This window comes from Fukomys damarensis, unplaced genomic scaffold (genome assembly GCF_012274545.1).
Source record: "Fukomys damarensis isolate Sample0158 unplaced genomic scaffold, DMR_v1.0_HiC HiC_scaffold_20, whole genome shotgun sequence".
Classification (NCBI taxonomy): Eukaryota; Metazoa; Chordata; class Mammalia; order Rodentia; family Bathyergidae; genus Fukomys; species Fukomys damarensis.
In genome coordinates, this window is record NW_022900932.1 from 37,934,154 (window position 1) to 37,953,997 (window position 19,844).

A 19,844-nucleotide genomic window follows, 5' to 3' on the forward strand; every position below is an offset into this window, starting at 1 on the left:
AAGTAAGAAAAGCCTGGGCCCTGATGGCTTTGCTGCTGAATTCTTTTTTTTTTTTTTTTTTTTTTTTTTAAAAAATTGCAAGGCAGGCAGCAGAACCACTGAGCTAAATCCCCAGCCCATCGCTGCTGAATTCTACAAGATATTTAGAGAACTATTGCCACAACTGTTTAACCTCTTCAGTGAAAGTGAAAGAGAAGCAATACTCCCAAATGCATTCCTGAAAGCAGGCATCACCATAATCCCAAAGGCAGAGAAAGACAAAACTGAGAGAACTATAGGCCAATCTCACTAAGGAATATGGATGTAAAAATCCGTAGGTAAAAGTCACAAACACTAAGTAATTACCAGGAGTATTAGTAATAGTTTTGTGCTTAGTGTATGGTCTGTGCAGTGTATTGAGTAATAGATGAAGTGGTACTCACCAGGAAATTTGAGCATCTGACCTCATTACTTTCTTTGGAAGGAAAAGAAAAGAAACAAGAACGCTGTGTTTTTAAGGATGGGAGATAGCACAGTAAATATTAAGGAAGAGTATCAATTAGGACACCTTCCAAATGTGCGTTCCTTGACTATAAAAAGTATGGGAGAAAGACTGAGCATACCCAAGAGAGTAGTAGAGTCTTGTAGGGAGAAAAAAATCAGCCATGCTCCTCATCACACCTCCTTTACTTTCCAATGCTTATCTTAGATCTCCTCCATGGCCTCTGTCACTACTCTAGAGGAAGAAAAGAAATGGATGACGGGGAAGTCAGCTTTGTGATTTTTAGGTCTAATTATTCTATCAGAGCTCGAAGAAGAGCTCCAAGTAAATGAGCAGGAAACATGCAATCAAGACAGTAAATTAGGTTTGAAAGATGGGTCATTTTCTTGACCATATTCGCTCCTTCAAGGCCTCTAATAAAATGGGCAGTCATGTACAACACAGGTCATGTTTTAATTTCTGATCTCAAAAATCAGAGTGGGAGAAGCAACAAACTCAAAGTTTCCTTTCATATTAAAGCTATATGACTCACCCAAGATTTACTCTTTAATCTGGGCACCATTAACTAGGTACAAACAGGGATCAAATACTCAAGCTCTCTGACCCCTAGGAGCTTATAACTAAGTTGTGGAATAAGACTCACTTATCTTACAGGTGTTGAATGAAGAACTATGAGTGGTGTGTGGGTCAGTGTAAAGCCCATCATCTGATGTGGGGTGAGGACTGAGTACCATCCAGAATCTTGTTTCTCACAGATTTTATAATTTAATGGGAGAATATGCTTACTGAAAAATAAAGATCACAATAAAAGGATCACCTGATGAATCAACAGAATATCACAACAGACCTAACTGGAGGGACTGTGGATCCTAAGGAGTTCTTACTAAAGATATGAGTTCCTGAGCCCTATTCAAATCTTAGGAATCACACTCTTTACAAAAGTTCTTACAATTTTCAGCAAGAATGAAAAGGACACTATGACATCACTCAGTAATAGGAAAGTCTAAGGCAGTGATGGCGAACCTCTTAGAAACTCTGTGCCCAAACTGCAATTCAAAACACACTTATTTATCACAAAGCACCAATGCTGCAATTAAAACCGAATACTGATGTTTTAATTTAGGAAAAAAAAACCAAATCATACATTAACATCTTTTGTTTTAGAAGAAAAATAAGGTAACAGAACTTTCAATGATACAGCTTTTTATCTCAAGGTAAAAGTTGGCATGTGGACTGCTTTTGTACAAATAATATGATCTTTGCTGTTGTATGCATGCTGATAATTTGTTAAACCTTGGCAGGGGCGACATAGCTCAGGTGCCAGCAGAGAGGGCTCTGTGTACCCACTATAGCATGTGTGTCATAGGTTCACGACCACTGGCCTGGGACAAAGCACCTGTTGGAGAGCTGTGTATAACATCAGCCACAAATAGAGGTTCTGGAGCCACGCTACTTAGGTTCACATCTCAATGTGAGCAAAAAGACGAGGTGATAATAATGCCTAGGATTGCTTTGAAGATGGAATGATATAATCATGGCAATGTTAATACAGAAAAAGTAATACAACAACAGAACCAGAGTTAAATCGTAAGAGGTTCACTATATGGTACATGAAGCTTCCCTACTCCTCCAGCTGGGAGAATGTAATAGTATGGTAAATAATTTCCCAAACAAAAAAATGTGTACTTCTATTATTCTGTTAAAAAAAAAAACATAAAAAGTTAGGTAAGAGAAAATTCAAACCACGCTATAATCAAAAGGCAATTCTTTCAAGTAAGAGATACTATTCGCGCTGACTTTAAAGGCTCGACATGATTCAAGAAAAAGAAAATAAGAAAACAAAGAAAACCAAAGATACAGGACCATTCACAGTTTATATAAATGTGTGACCTGTCACCTATCCTTACTTCTATTAGTAACTATACACTTTTGGATAAGTAAGTTCTCAAGGGCCAAAATCTGTGTCCCTGTGATATCTAGTTTTGTAAATTATATTAGTCATAGTGTTTATGTTCCAGTCATCTCCACAGTGCTAAAGATTCTAAAGAGAACTGTAATATACATTTGACCCACTAGATGGCAATATGTAGCTTTTTAAGTAGAGATTTTTCATTGTCGCTTTAGGAGGCCTAAAATCAAATGAGAAGTATTTAAAGTTCTGCAGAATATATAGAAAGACTGACATTACCTAATTCCTCATATAGAATCCATAATTGATATTTACAGGTTAAAAATAAATAATAATTTGTTTACAGCTTTCCTTACAGAAGTCTGGGAGGGGGAAACAGGAGCCTTAGCCAAGAGCCTGCCTTTCACTGGATGACATGGACCAGCAGCACTCACTGTATTTTTTTTTTGTAATCACGTGTCATACAGACACTCAGGAGAGAGGACTTCCAGAGCTGCTTCAGAGAGTGTCAGGAAAAATGGGACAAGTGTGGTTGAAGTGAGAGTTCTGAGGGGGATTATAGCAATGTGTCTTTTATTGTAATACATTTGTACATGTAAACATTAATCATATATTTTGGTCACACCTCTACACATCAAGCAGTATACATTAAATACGTACGTCTTCTCATACGTCCATACACCTCAAAATTGTGACTGTTTTTACAAAAACTCATACAAGGGCTACATGACGAGACCAAATGTTCTCTAAGGCCCACTCCAATTCTGAGTTTTCTATGATTAAAAGGAACACTGTCAGCTAGAATTTCAGTATCAGCAAAGAAAACTGTCTAATGACTGCTGAGCAATTGTACCTAATGTATCCTCCTTTCCGTAAATACCTCCATTCTCTTTGTTTCTCATCTCTGAATCCCCTTCCCATCACTTAGTACAGGAATTTCAGCTCACAGACTCCCTACACATGCATTTTCTTGATACCGTCCTATCCTGCAGTTAACTGAAAATACACACAAGGATTTCCATCACTCATGTGTAAATCATAACTTCTAGTTATGTCCTAGGGTGTTCTCTTCCTCTATGGCCAGCATCTCTTACGACAGAAGTCGAAGCTTGCTGCTGCTAGCATCTCACCTGTGTTGAGTCAGTGGCAGGAAAGAGATATTTGTAAATTTAGGAGTTTCAGGAGATAGTTCACCAGAAACCCTCCCCTATTTAATAGTGGAGAAAGTCACAGGTGTCTGATTACTCACCACTTCCACCCTCAAAACTGGGTAACAGTTGTTAGCTAGGAAAAGCAATTGCATGTAAAGGGAATTTCTAAAGCAGTTGCTTATAGATTTAAATCTGTTCTGGAAAGAGGTAAGAAATTAGACTCCCCTATCTCACCATATATTTTATATTTAAAAAGAAAATAAACAAAGCCTAACAATAAACTGAATAATATTAAACCAAATGCAACCTTTAAAGACTTAGGAAAGTTAAAAATAACACCAATTCAGATGATTAAAAACAAATGACTGGGATATTAAATTCATGTCAATACTTTATGAAACATTTTGAAAAGCTCTGTAATTAGAAATAACATGAAATGAGTACATGTCAAAGTACTTTTTATAATCCTAAATAAAATCTTCAAATGTACATTACTAATTATTGGTTCTGCTCATTTTTCTCAACCTCAATAGCTATATATAATATTTAGTTGATGCACACGAAATAGCCAAAATCCGACCATTTTTTACCTACAAAATGACAATTTTATATAGCTCAACCTAGTAATAGCCACCATTTAAACAGTTTTCTGTTAGCTCGATTTTCATAAAATAAAGCATTGTCAAATAAAAATATCTCATTTTAAAATACTTTGAAAACCTATGAACTATATGTACAATAAAAACATAAGCCTCCAGATATAGTACAACTAGAGGGCAGCTTTTAAAAAATACCCTGCCTTAATTTGCAAATTCTAATTAGCATATTAAATGCACATAATAAAATTCTCTGTGCTCAGTAACATTCACGAGTAGGTGATTAAGAATACCAAGAACTAACAAAGCTATTGGTGCCACTACAGAGTATGCTTATGAAATTAAATTTGACGGTAACTTGTTATTACTTATCACCACATATAACAATAATTTCACCAGCCTAAAATACACAGATACCTGAAACTTAGAAGAGTTAATTCATTATGTATGACTTTTTTTAAAACAAAGAGCAGTATCAGTTTGTTTCTTTGTTGGAATGAAACTAAGATTGATTGGTCTTTTGAGAAGGCAGATGGCAAAGTCAGACTTAGATGATATCCAGAAACTGTACTTGATGATAAGCTCATTGCATCCTAATTTATTTATCTTCTTTTTTCACAAATTCAGGTTTCTTTGGGAGCAACTGAGACTTATAGTCCTTTACTTTGCCCCAATCCAGTGATATTTGAAAATATCACTATATCCCTAGGAAACAGGAAGAACCTGGTTCTTTAAAGACTTCCTATTTGTCATTTCTCAGTTTGATAAAACAAAAAAAAAAGGTTCCTCAGTTACATAAATCAAAATTTCTCCAGTTGACAAAACAAAAATTATGCTTTCTTTAAAATATTCTCTATAATAGTTTAACAGTTTCTCTCCAGAAGTATTGTAAATTCATGATACTATTATAGTCAGCTGAGCTAGGTAGAAATATTATAGGCAGTCAGATAGGGCTAAGCCCTCAAGAGAGTCCGGACAGTTCACTTCAGTTCAGCTCTTTTCCATACTTACATCTATGTGAGTAGATACAGACATATTGTGCATATGTGCATTTTAACTGTGTGTGTTTATAGTGATTTATTTGTTTGCAGAGAAAATAAAGCACACATATTTAAAACAAAAACAACAACAACAACAAAAAAAAGAGAGTCAGGACAAACGTGAAACAATCACAACTGTGGCTGGAAACACATGTGTTGGAGACCAGGCCTCAAGAGAAAGACAAGATGACCAGACCTGTATGCTTCCTCAAAGGACAAACACTGGGCCTAATGAAGTCTAGATAGACACCGGTCACCTTGGGGCTGACCAGAGACCTCTAGGTCCATCGTTTCCTAGATGTCTTTGTTCTTTCCACCAACACTTACGTGACTCGTTTCCTAACTGGCCCACTATTACCTAGGTGACTGTACTTGTAGCCTTATCAGTTGATCATGGCTGTGGCCCACATTGTGCCCATGTGGGTTTTAATCCCCTATAGAGTGGGATCCCCAACCACTCATTCGAGTCCCTCTGCCTCTCAGGAGCTATCTTATCAATAAATATCTTCCTACTCTTAACCTCTGTTGCTCCTAGAATTCATTTTTCGATTTTTAGAGAACATGAACTCAGTTTACTGGACAGCTAACAGGTTGGGAGATATAATATTTCATCTTCCATCTCCAATATCATTTCCTGTATCAATCAGTACCAGACTTGCTCAGTAAGATGTATTTGACTTATCATCAGCCTGTTGCATTACTCCTTAAGCTAAAACCTGTTATTTTTAACATGAAATATGTTCCCTTTTTTTTCTTATTCAGACAAAGGAATTTCCTTTGAATTTTAGTTCCTTTATTAGAATTTTGGCGGTTTTACAACAATTTTAGCTCCTCCGGAATAATTTACTAAACAATCGCCCCATTCCTTCCCTTGTATCTCTTTTTCAAAATGTGGCTAGGCAATTTCCTGAAGCAAAGTAAATACCTGGAAGGCCACCCAGAGAATAAAGCTATTTGAATTGAGGGAACCCAAGTAAGAACTCGTACCATAGAAACCTTTTGTTTTTTAGGATGGTCACAAAAAGATCGCTCTCATTTTAGGTCACACCACTGCACTTCAATGAACAATACTGACTTCTTGAAGGCAAAGGCAGTAAGAGAAAAGATGAACTTCTAACGGGTTAAAGATTTCAATGGGCTTCACTTTGGCCAAGACTAGTATCATCCACTGTGCTAGAAGAGGTTTTTAAGAGGTACCAATAAATGAAATATATCCTTTGTTACAAGAATTAAATAAAATTCATATTCTACGAAAGAAATCTCACTCATTTAGGTAGGTATACCAAAAAGCAGACTCACAGTTCACAAAGTGCCCTTGAAGCTGCAGAATCCGAGGAATTGGCATCGTGAGGACAACAAGGTCAAACAGCTCAGTGGAGCCAGTTTCCTTGAAGACTTCCCACTTGCCATTTCTCAGGTTGATCTGAGTAACACAGCGTCTGAAGTAGACTTCCGCACCTGCTCCAAAAGCAAATCATGTTCACATTGTTAAGGTTCTTCCATATGAATCAGGGAAAAAAGAATAGTCATAAACTGTATCCATTCACATGAACAAACTGGTCAAACTTGTCTTCTAGAGTCTCCAGGGTTCTTTTTCTTTACTTTCTTTCTAATTTAGTGGCAAATTCCTCTTCCCCTTCCACTACCAACTCATGCCCTGGCACACTAGGACCTCCTGATCAATGCTGCTCTGAAGGAAAAAAATACTACTCCAATTAATAATTAATAATAATAATAATAATAATAATAATAATAGTAACTACAGCTATCTTTCACTAAACATCTACTAGATGCTAAGTAGCTGATACTCATTTTACCAATTTATCTCACACATAAGAAATTAGGACATAGTAGTATTGTATGAAAGGAGAAAAGGTTTGAAATTAGGACAATGAAAAATGTCAGACTATGATTTAAAACTATGACTGTAAAGCTCATAAACTTTGCAGAGCAACTCTACATACATTCAGTAAAGGTGTTACCAATTAATTCTTTTTAGTAGTATCAAGAACAGCAATATTCCCTATTAAAGAAATTAATATCCTGTTATAGGACCTGAGAGTCTCTGTAACAGAAATGTAAGTCCTTACCAATACATCAATACTTTCATTAAGAAGAATCAAAACTAAGAGAAACACTGAGTACCTTCTCACATTATTTTCTTAGCAACTATGATAAAGGTATTTTAATTATTTTCCCAATTAATTTTGATTATTATCTTCCTTTTTAATCTCTAAATCCTATAAGTCACAAATTATGACTACTTTGTTACTATATATAAAAAACAAGATATATAGCTCAGTCATTGGCACACACTACATACTTATCAAAATTTGTTTTAATAGAATAAATTATGAACCATAAATTGAAAGAAAGTACAGGGCCGGGGATTTAACTCAGCAGTTCCGCCGTCTGTCTTGCAAGCACAAGGACCTGAGTTCGATCCCCGGTACCAAAAAAAAGAAAGAAAGTACAGCTGGGTCATTAAGTCTCCTTTGTAATGTATTAATACCTCAAATTTCAGTTTTTGGAAAATCTTTGATGTAAAAACAAATCTACTTTTTATTCAGCCCCATACATAAAAGAAAGAGGTCATAGTGGAATGAAGAATATAAAAGCATAATGAAAGATCCTTTTCACCATTAACTGGGGCATTTCATGTTCTTAGTCACTAAAAATCTAGTCCAACGTTTTCTGTAGCTACCCTTCCTCAATGTGATTATTCCTGTTCCTGAACCATCACTGCTTTTACTACTCATTCTCACACTGATTCAAAATATCTGCATGCTTTAGTTGTGTCATTATCTATCCAATAGTAGTCAAAGATCTTCATGTCAGGTCCCAGACCTCAATACCTTTACCTCCCTTCTTTATTCCTGGAATAATGCTATATGGTAGTAAGCACTCAAAGTTTGTAAGTCAAGTATAAATATTAGAAGGAACATGGTTCTTTCTAGGCCAACAGATCAATCTCTGTTTGAAGCAATGAGTATTATTCTGTTCAAAGATTAAAGCAAGGACTTATAAATAGTATTCCAACTTGCCCAAGGGGTTTTCCAAGATCCACATTTGGACACAGTACAAATAATTCAGCACTTTCAACTCACATTCACCATTTCCTCTACTCCAACCAGTGAAGCTCTGCTTCATTTTTATTTATTTAGGATGTCTCATTCCATTTACCTCATTTAGCCCATAGTCTTGTTCCAGGCCTCAATTAAATCAACTCATTCTATTTTATTTATTTATAGTTCCATTCACAAAAATAGTCCTTTGCAAAGAGCATCATGTTGTCACTGTTGGCAAAGCAATTGTGAGTTTAAAGGGCATTAAAGCCCACTAGTCTATCGCTTTTCGGCCTTTTGGCTTAGATCAAGTATAAAGCCCACTAGCCTAGATAATTCTCCATACCTCAGCTGAATGTCTTGGAAATGAATCCAAATGGCCATAGAGTATTACATATATAAAATATATCAGCGATATATATCACTGATAATATATCAGTGGTTAGGAAATGTGGACCCCAAACTAGCAGCACCAGCAGCAGCTAGTGGGTTGTTCAATCATACCCAATCACACTGAATGAGAAACGCCAGGCTTTAGGCCCAGTAGTCCATGTCTAATAAGCCTCTCAGAAAGATTGTGTACCATGCATGCTAACATGTGAGAACCACTGAAGTGGACAGACTCATTTTAACACCACTACTGACAAAATACCCACCCTCCCCACCAAAGTTTTTACCAAAAGGTAGGAGAAATGGTGTAGCTGCTCTTATTAATGAGGAAGTTTTCCTTTCTAGCTGCTAGGATTAAAGCTTCTGGAAAAGGGGCATTTCCTTCTGAAAGTAATTAACAATTTTTATAGAAGACCAACTGTTAAAATTTAAAAGCCCAGGAAGCTTTCATTTTTAAAATAGAGAACAATATAAATTTTCTCAGGACCCTTTCGAGCTGACTATTTGCACCAACCTATTCCATAAGACCTTTCAATAGCTTCAGAGTGCACATGTGTTTCTGCCTATCTTGTACTTTATCTCTTATCACTTCTCCCTCATTCATACTGCTCAGTCCTTGAAAGCTCTTAGAACCTTCTCCTATTTCAGGAAACTCCAATTATTTTTTTCCCTGGTATCAGAGATCCAACTCAGGACCTTGGATTTGTAGGGCAGGTGCACTGCCACTGAGCTAAATCCCAGGCCCCTGGAAACTCCAATTTGATATGCCCAGTGCATGGAATTCTCGAACTTCAGCTCTTGGCCTAGCTTATTCTTGTTTACTTTGCAGGTATTCATGCAATGTCAGTTCCTAAAGGATGCTTTTCCTAGCTCATCTTGCTCTCATTCCCTGGATACTTACATTACTGGGGGTCTACTGTATTACTAGCACTCTCATAATGACTCATTGTTTCTTCCTAGCACTTATTATCTGCCATTTTATATGTACAATTAATATATCTCCTTTATCCACCCACTACACTCTACTCTATGTTAACAGAGCTAGCAACCAGGTCTCTCATTTGCCATCCCCAGCAATGATATTTAATAAGAATTTAAAAGTCTGTAAATAGCTATAGAGATACTGTAAGATTAAGGTTTTAACATTTTATTAAAGGCAAATGTGTTTCTACTATGTATTTATTTAATTTTTAATTCTCAACCTTCCTCCATTTTAAGAAGAAAATCCAAAATAATTTTTCTCCCATAATCGCCTACAAATAGGGTTTGGTGTGCAGTTGTGGGAACTGCTAAGATGGCACCTGAAGAGATATGAACAATGTCTAATTAAATGCACTGCTTCAGGTAAACAAAACAACTGCTTAACAACTGCTTAACCACTGCTTGTGTGTAACCCTCTAGCTTCTCTCAGAAGTGTGCCACGATCATCTGCCCGGGAGAAATTCTGACAAAGAACCACTCAAATTCACTTTCCTTACATCAACTTTAAGAAGAAAATAAACACAAACAAAAAGGGAGAGAATGGTAAGAGTAAATATTACTTAACAAAAGTCACACCAGGGATTTAGCTCAATGGTTCCTCTGCCTGTCTTGCAAGTGCAAGGTCCCGAGTTCAATCCCTGGTACCAAAAAACAAAACAAAACAAACAAAAAAACCATAATGACAAAAGTCATGCTAGTTAATAGCATCTGCAAATGAAACCACTTATACTAATAAACTGATCTTCTCAACTTTAACAACTAATAGTGTATATATTGACTTTCCAGATTCCTAGTCAATATCTCTTATAAGATTGACCAATGAGAAAAAAGTAAATGCAACAATAGTCCTCCCTACGGGTAAGCCAACCCAAATAAAAATTTCTCACCCTGTGTTCTTGGAGGCTAAATTCCTCATCTTATTAATTATATGAGAACACGAGGCATTATTCAAAAGCAAAAGGACTTGGCTCATCCCTCTCCAAATGTCTTAGGCAGGAACCACGAGGTGACCAATCACTAGATTTCATGAAGAAATAAGATGGCTTCTCCTTTTAACTGGTCCTTCTTCAGGGTCAAGGACTAACCAATAAAAGAGGGAAAGTAGAGGAAAAGAGCACTACGGAGTTGTTTTCCTGAGCCACATGTCTGCCACAATGATAGGATGAAATTAACCTTTCATATTATAGAAAAAAATTTTAAAAGAAAGAAGAAGAGATGAGTGTTGTGGTACACACCTATAATCCCAGCACCCTGGGAGACTAAGACAGGAAGAACAAAAATTCAAACCCCATCTGGGCAATGTAGTAACTCAGGGAGATCCTTTTTAAAAGTGAAAACCACAACAACAACAACAACAACAACAACAAAACAGAGCTAAGGATGTCATTAAATGTGAAAGCCCTGGGTTCAATTCCAGGAAAAGAAAGGAAACAGAAGGCCTATGAAACAACTGTTCAATCTAATGGTATGAGCACTTCTCATTGCCCTCCATGGAAAAGTTACTGGAAAAAAAGCTATATGAGCTTCAAGGCAGGTCTAATTCTGTAACTTGATAGCCTTGAGTCTCATTTTTCTCATTAGTAAAAGAGAATAATGATAACTACTTTAAAACATTGTGAGAATTAGAAATAACATAGTAAAGTACCTAACATAATGTCACAGAAATAGCTTTTAATGAGTGATAGCTAGGGTCTCTTATTACCTTAAATTCTCCTACCTCAGCAATAAGTATTAACTAAGGAAAGAAAAAACCATGAAATCACGTTCCAATCAAGAATATTGTATTAATAGGGAAAGCAAGCAGGCAGTGAAATGGACACCAAGAAATGGCAACTTTCTCTATAATGAAGGTAATGTGAACACATCAGACAATAAATACAGAACATAAATTCAAGAGGCGGGCATCTATTTCCTACTGCCTTTCCTAGAATTACTTGTTCTAGAACACTGGTCTCATTCTATTGTAGAAGGTTAAATCTCAATTCTAAAGCATACCTGATTAGCCATATTCCACACAGATAATGCCTCTCAAAGTTTGTTCCCAATCTGAAGGACCACTGGTCAGTCCAGCATATTGTGAGATGGTAAACTGTACACTATTTTTGGAATGATACTGCAATTTTGTTTCTTGTCAACTGGAAGTATATAAAAAGCAGCTTCATTCAAATAGACTACTTTTTAAACTAACATGAAGAGATGACTATGTGATTGAGGAAAAGAGAGCAGAACATTTATTTGAATCCTGTTGGCTGGGCTATTTAAAGGACATAAACTTCTAACAGGGCTTAATGGATATTTAAAAAGGGATATATAATTATAAAATTAATAGCACTATAGAGAGAATCAAAAAAATCTTATCATAGATTTGGGTAAAGGATGAAAAGCATCTGGAAACATTACAGATATGCCGAAATACTCAAAGGAAAAGTTCATATATATTCAAATTATATATACATTGAATTCAGTTATATAAAAATTTACTTTTACAAAAGCAGACAGAAAATATGTCACAAGATGGACATATCTTATCATCTTATTATCATAACATTTTCCATGCTATTTTTGTTTTCCAAATATTCTACCAGCAGTATATAATTCAATAATGATAAAACAATCTACAGAACTCAATGTCCCATAGAGAACACATAAGTAGGTTTTTATTATAAACCGATTAAATTAGAATGAATAGGCTTCTAATGTATATATAAACTACAGTAGTGCCTCAGTTCTTGAATTTAAATCATTCCATAATTCTGGTCATAAAGCTAATCAAATTTCCCCATAAGGTTCAGTATAAATAAGGTTAATCCATCCTGAAACATATGTATTTTTTTAAATTGAGTTTATTGGCACATTTTAGGTATACAGTACAGTTACATTCATTATTGGGATCTTGTACCTCTACATGACAGGTCTTGGTTCTCATTTTTTCCCCTTGTCCCTGCCCTCCCTTCACCCCCTCCTGCCCCTCCATTTACAAACACTTTATTTCCATCTTTTCATTTTCTCACATTTTTTCTTTTCCCTTATTACCCTTCCCCTACCTATCCCACCTTCCCTACATCTTTAGTTCTTTTCTTCCCACTTCACAATGTCATTTATCTCATTAGGATCTTCGGTACCATTACAGTTATTCACACCAGAGAAACTATTCGGTATTTACACGTGTGACTTATTTATTTCACTTAGGAGTATATCCTCAATATGCACCCATTTTCCTATGAATGAATCTAATTTCTCATTCTTTATGGCTGAGTAATATTCCATTTTATAGAAAAACCACATATGTAATTTTTTAACCACAAAAATATGAGACAAAATACAGTATGAAGAAAACATTACCTTGTGTGAGGCAATTTCTGGCATGGAGGACAGGAAGGTAGGTGGGGAGAAGACTACTGTTAGCAGGGAGAGTCCCCATCCATAAGGATATCTAGCACATCGAGAAGATTCCCTTCAGGGGTTTGTTCTCCTCTTTGTCTTTTAGCTGCGGGCTCCATTTTGATAGAAAATCTGTCTAATGTCATGTGTTAATTGCCTGCACTGGCTGAACCTCTGAAAACAAGAGACCACGTTATCATTCATCAGATTCAACACTCTGTTCATTACAGTTATGTTAGGGTGGTGCTTCTCAAAGAAATTTTGGCAGTCATTCCATTTCATCATAATGGATTTTATCACAACACTTTTAACCTTTTCCCCACCTTCCTCTTCCTTGGTGTAAAGCTCTTTAACAAGTGCTTTCTGCTGCTCTGCTAGAGTTCAGTAAGCTCTGTCATCAGCTCCTCCATGCAGTCCTCAACAAGCTCCTTTATGTCTGCACCATCGATGTCCAGACCCATACTCTTGCCCATGGACAGATCTCCTCCACTACCTGTGCACCAGACCCTTCAAAGTTATGTTCAGTGACACATTCCGGCCACAATTTCTGAGGCTGAGTTCAAGATCCAGTATGTGACATCTTCCCAGACTTTGTCAGTGAGGTCAATGCAGGAGAGGACACTGAAATGTTTTTTCCAAACTCTCATAAGAGTCAAGGACATCTTTTCAGTGACATCAAAACATCTGATGAAGAGTGCCTTTGTGTACAGCTTCTTGAAGTTGCAGATCACTTGCTGGTCCATGGGCTGCAGAAGAGGTACTGTGTTGGTGGAGGTGACTTGACCTTTATGAAGTCATATTCAGCATCCATATCATCCACCAACACTGGAGAAGACGGCACCTTTCAGGCAGGTAGTTATCAGAAAGATATTTCTTAATAGTGGGTGTGAACACCTCATGGAGCCATTCTATGAACAGTTGCCTTGTGACCCAAGCTTTCACCTTGGCCTACCACAAGACAGGCCGTCTTACCTTGTCCACGTTCTGTTCCTTGAATGCACAAAGGGCTTGGGCATGTACACCAATAGTGGCTTAATTTTTGGATTGGCGCTTGAATTTACACACAGGAAAGGGGCCAATCAGTCCTTCATGGGATTATGCCCAGCAGTGCCTTCTGTGTGATACAGGTTCTGTTTAGCAACTTCTTCCAAAAGAGCCCTGTTTCATGGCAGTTGAACACATGTCGAGTGATGTATCCTTCTGCCTTCATGAATTTCATGAATTCTTTCTTATAGGCTTCTGCAGTGTCCTTGTCAGAACTGGCAGCCTCACTACGTCTTATCACATTGTGGATGCTACTTCTCTTGAGAAACCATCCCTTCTGGCTTTAAATTCATCACTTGTTGCACTTGTAAAGATATATTCTTGCAATAAATCATTATGCAATTTCCTGGAATTTTCACAGATCATAGTTTCAATAATGCTACCACCTGCCAGCTGTTTCTCATTCAACCACACTAATAAAAGTTTTTCCAAATCTTTCAGCACTTGTGTCCTCTGCTTGGTTAACATTGTTACTCCTTTTGCCACATCAGCTCCTTTGAAGGCATCTTTATTCTTCAAAATAGTTGAGACTGTCAACTTCACCATCTTGTACTCAAAGGCCAGGAATACACAAACACCATGCTCATGGTTTTCTACAATTTCCTTCTTCATCTCAATGGTTTTTTTCTTCAAAACCTTCTTATCATTCTTTTTTTTTTTTTTAAGAATAGGAAAAATTTATTGAGGGAAAGAAAGCTTCTTTCCATCTAAAAGAGACAGAAGGGGGACCAGAAAGCGGGTTGCCCACCCACCCCACTTCTCAAAGATGTTTTGTACAGCAAAGCCATGTGGTGAGACAGGTATAAAGTGGGACAAAACTACAAGACCCAATGGAAAATTGCAAGGGGGGCATGAGGTGGGGCAAAACCATGACCAACCAAGACTGTACAGTCACCCAGGTAATACTGATTAAATAAGGATCAAATGGGGGAGCAAGTCATGTAGCCAGCATACCTTCTTATCATTCTTGCTCTGCACTTGTTATCTTCAGTATTGATCTGCACATTCCTGGTTACTTTACATTATGGATCTGCATGTTCTTGTCACCTTTATTATAGCTCTGTGCTTTCTTTTTACCACCATGCTTGCTCTGCACTTTTTTGGAGCAATGATGGATTGAATAATTCTATACAGGACTGTATGTGCTAAAAGCACACAAAAAGCTTCACAGAAAGTGTGCACAGGTCTGTCCATGATCTCAACCAGAGGAAGCCAACATGTGTCAGAGTGGGAACATAGCCACAGTCAAGTTCATTACTCAATTTGGAGTTAGCTAACAGAAGCAAAATTCTGCTGAATGCTTTTGTTTGCGAACTGAATTGTTCTTAAATAGAAGTGTTTGTGAACCAAGGTATTACTGTATGTACTCATTGTACATATAAACTATACATATTAAAAGTCCATCTCACTTGACCTATCCTATACAAGTTTTTCTTTGAGCTATTAAAAATTAAATATGATTCTTCTTCCAAGAACTTCCAAAGCAAAATAGTAAGACAAAACACATCTTATTCCCGTATATAACTAAGAAAATAAGGAAGTAGGTATAAATTATTCAAGGAATATTTTTTACCAGAAAATCGGCCCCAGAAGGCAGGACTATGGTTCTTGTATCACTGGTACTTAAAATATGTCTGACATATAGTAAGCATTCAATAAATGTTCACTGAATGCAAAGATATATGTATGAATGTATACATGCATTCACTCATGCTTATGTGACATAGTTAAAACTCGAGGACTTCAGTAAATAACATATCTAATTTGAGTCAAGTAAACGTCACAATAGAAATAAGATTTTTAAAATCGATATGCTAGTGCTATATAAAGGTGATAGCAACATTCCAGAAAATGTTCACTGTCATTATCTGTATTTTATGTGTTGATGTGACTGAGCTACAGACTGTCCAGATATTTGGTTAAAAACTCTATTCTGGGTATTTTTGTGACAGTACTTTTTAGAGATGATATTATATTTAAATCTTAATAAAACAGATTGCCCACCCTAATGTGGGTGGGCCTCATCCATTCTGTAGAAAGGCCAAATAAGACAAGAAAGGAGAATTCTTCTGGGTATGGTAATGCATGCTAGTAAATGCCAGCACTCAGAAGGCTGAGGCAGGAGGATCACCATGGGTTCAAGACAAGCCTGAATGTGTTCAAGACCAGCCTAACAACAGGGGGGTGGATTTTCAGCTTAATAGCTTTGAACTGGGTCATAGAGTTTTTTCCTGCCTTCAAACTATAACGAAAACATTGGCTCTTCTTGAGTCTTGAGCCTCCCAGCCTTCAGGACAGAACTACAGCATCAGCTTTCCTGATCTCCAGTGTTAAACCTGATGACTCACCCTTCGGATATCGGGACTTTCCAGTCTCCATCATCTGTAATGTGAACCAATTCTTTACGATAAATCGATTAATCTTTCCTGGACATATATAAGGATTGGTTCCAGAATATTCCCTATACTAAAACCCATGGATGATCAAGTCCCTTATATAAAGTGACATAGTATTTGCATACAATCTATACATATCTTGTATACTTTAAATCATCTCTATATTATTTATAATATCTAATACAAAGTAAAGCTGTATAAAATGTTTAGCTGTGCTGTTGAGGGAAAAATCACAAGAAAAAAGTCTATACATATTCAATACACATACAACCACCACAGACCTAACTGCATACCACACAAATGAAAGAAGAGGCAAACAGTGCTTAAATAATGACTGCTAGAGAGACTCAGGATTTGTGAAAGGGTACAATACAGTGTGCCTACATATAACTTCATTCTCACTCTCACTCTCATGGATAAAGCACGGTATTTGGTGTATAGAAAATTCAAGTTTTGCTTCTGGAACTGTCTTTTTTTTCAGTATTTTTGATCTGTAATTGGCTGCATCCACGTATACATAGTCAGTGCAGATGGAAAACTAACAATATATCCTACTGGTTCTATTTCTCTGAAGAATTCTAATAAAACATCATAGGCTGACTCTTGAATGAATAAATGACCAAAACCAGCCTTGTATTTATTCTGATACTGTGTATGCAATCTTTTTGACCTCCCTCATGCCTACTAACAGGGATTCTTGGGTTTCTCAACAGGTAATATTCGATGAGGAAGACCACAATAGAAATTATTCTAGAAACAACTTATGAAACAAAACAAACTCTCAGACCACACCTTTCTCAGTGGTCTTGAGTTAGGTAACTAATTGAATTATGATTTGTCAAGAACCCTTATTCTGTTTTTAAAAACAAATCATCCAAACTAAATGGGCTTGTTTGAAAAAGCCCATTTAAAAATACTCATAAAATATATAGGGAATAAATGAAAATGAATAAAGATTATGAATAAGACATTTATAGAAAAAATACAAAGAGCTGGTTATCAAAAGACTCATAAACTCATAACTAAGAAAATACAAAGAAATATCATTTTTAACCTATGACACTGGAAAAAACTATGAATTTTCCTAACAGCTAGATAAGGTTAAGAGACATTCTCATTCACTTGTGAAGAGGTTTTCTTTAAGAGATATATGTAGCACAACCTACTTAAATTTTAAAAATGTACATACTGTGTGACAAAGATATTCTGATTTGATTTGATCCTACAGATGTACTCACAAAAGAATGCCAAGATTGACATAGTTCAATGTTTGTATGAATAAAAACCAAAACAAAACAATGTCCCACCCTTCAATAGCTTAAATATTTATCACAATAAATATTTAAAAATAATTAAATAAACAATTGTACACATATACCATATATTACTCGACAGCCATTTGTTACAAAAGCACATGGACTCTTGATACAAAAAAACAGACCCAAGATATGAAACAAGGTATACTTTATGTAAAATAATCCCTTCTTATATATTTTAAAGAAATAAATATAAATATATATTAGTAGTAAATAGAGGCAGCCATGTAGCTCAACAGATAGACTTATAAACATCTTCCTGGAAGCATACTCTAGAAACGTATTAATGATTACTCTGGAGGAGGAAAGACTAGCTTTTGGGTGGAAAGCAAGATAATATGTACTTTTTGAAATGTTCTATATGGTATGAAATGCTCTGTATGGTACATTTAATTCCATGTATAACTTTTATTTTAAAACACTATTTTAAAAGAATTCAGTTTTCACCTGATTGGTTCAAGTAGTGCTTAACAACCGAAGAAACTCCTTGAGGTGCCACAAAGTTACAATCTCCTTCTTTCATCATCGTTCCTTCAATAGGAGAGACCAGAGGCTTCAAAACGCCATGTGCTAACAGCTCATCATAAAAACTGAAATAAAGTAATACACGTAAGTACAATAATATGAATGCATAATATACATGTATAGAGTAATAAATGTTTATATAAGTGTATACTATTAGTTCTATAATTCTATTCTCTAAGAACTCTTTATAATTTCAAATCATAACCAGAAACCTTTATATGGTTAATGCACACTTTGTGCTAAACAAAACTTAACTCAGGTAAACAACAGAAATGTTAAGAGAATCCATAGATCTGCTAACATTAGCCAAAGCCCTATTTTTCCATATAACTCAAAATTAAAGTGAAAGAAAATAAACAGAAATATTACTTAGCACACCACCTTTAAACTTGTTTAAGACTGACATCCGTCGCAGTTTTTGTCCTCCTGCTCAACACTAACAGTAACTAAATTTCTCGAGCCTTCTATTTGTTTCATACTCCTTCTCATGTAATCTTCCCAACAATTCTTTGAGGTAGTAATTACGGTTTCCTTCTTCACTCAGGTTAACCTTTTTCTGCTAATACTATCGACAATGTTAATATAATTTCAGTAAACGACACAAAGTTTTAAACTGTGTTAAAAAAAGATGTGTCCTTTTACAGTGTACAATTTCCAAGATTGATTCTGTCCCTGGAACTAACTTACGTTTGGTGTTTTTTGTCATACTGAGGAGTGCAGGTGACATACTGAGCGCCCAAATCAGCTGTGCAGAGTGGATTATGAGGACTGATGGCTGTGGTCATTCTTCCCCCTTAAATTAATTCATAGGTAATTGTCAGCGTATTAGAATAATTCACGGCCTACCTTACTACAAATTTTTTTCAATTACATTAAGAGGTCTTAAATTGAAGCCTTTGTCATCTAACATTGTTAAGAAGTAGTTAACAGAGACGACTTGATCACTGTGAGATTACAAGAGAGGTAAGAAGCAAGGCAATGAGTGAGGGGGAAGGACATACACACTCAGAAGTAAACCACAAGTGCCTAGCTCTGTTAAAATTCATTTATAAGGGACCCGGGTCAATTCGCACTCGCCATGATGTGCATTCTCGCCGCAGAGCAGAGCCCCGCCCGTCCTCACCGCCCAGTCCCCGCCGCCCGCTTCCGGGTCTCCCGCCAGGTCCGGAGAGGAAGTCTCCGATCACGTGACCACGGGCGCCTCCGGGCCTTTCGGGGGCAGCAGCCGGGCCGCTCCCCGGACTTGCTGTGGCGTGGGCTACGGCCATCTAGAGTCGGCCTCGCGCGCCACTTAGGTTTTGGCTGTTAAACAACCCACCTGAGTCGCCAGCCTCTTCCCACACGGCGAGGTAGAGGGGACTGGACGCCTCCTTTCTCAAGAGCGCGGCGCACAGGCTTCCTGTCAGCCCAGCGCCCACGATCAGTACCCACTTCATGGCGAGCGGGTGCCACGGGATGCGCCTGGGCCCGCGGTGAAGCCGCCGGCCTGGGATGGGGGCTTGGAGCACGCGACTGAGCCTGCTTAGCTCTGAACGCTCGCGCAGGGGTCAGTGGCCGTGCCCTGTGCGG

At 36.9% G+C, this 19,844-nt stretch overlaps 1 protein-coding gene across 10 annotated transcripts in view; it reads right to left on the reverse strand.

The window, feature by feature from the left end:
• Window positions 1-19,838, reverse strand: part of Rnls (renalase, FAD dependent amine oxidase) — a 312,949-nt gene extending 293,111 nt beyond the window's left edge. For 7 of the 10 annotated variants that reach the window (XR_776544.2, XR_002024746.2, XM_010604996.3 and 4 more), the window contains exons 1-4: window positions 19,399-19,558; window positions 18,963-19,068; window positions 18,198-18,340; window positions 6,477-6,635 (exon numbers count right to left, since the gene is read on the reverse strand). Coding sequence is in view for 8 of the 10 variants with exons in the window: in XM_010604996.3 (XP_010603298.1) it covers window positions 6,477-6,635; window positions 18,198-18,340; window positions 18,963-19,068; window positions 19,399-19,543 (553 nt within the window). In the remaining 2 variants the exon portion in view is untranslated. Of the gene's footprint in view, window positions 1-6,476; window positions 6,636-18,197; window positions 18,341-18,962; window positions 19,069-19,348; window positions 19,559-19,593 lie in introns of those variants that run through there. The other 3 variants (XM_010604993.3, XM_010604997.3, XM_010605000.3) reach the window with 3 other exon arrangements.
• Between the last annotated feature and the right edge of the window lie 6 nt (window positions 19,839-19,844).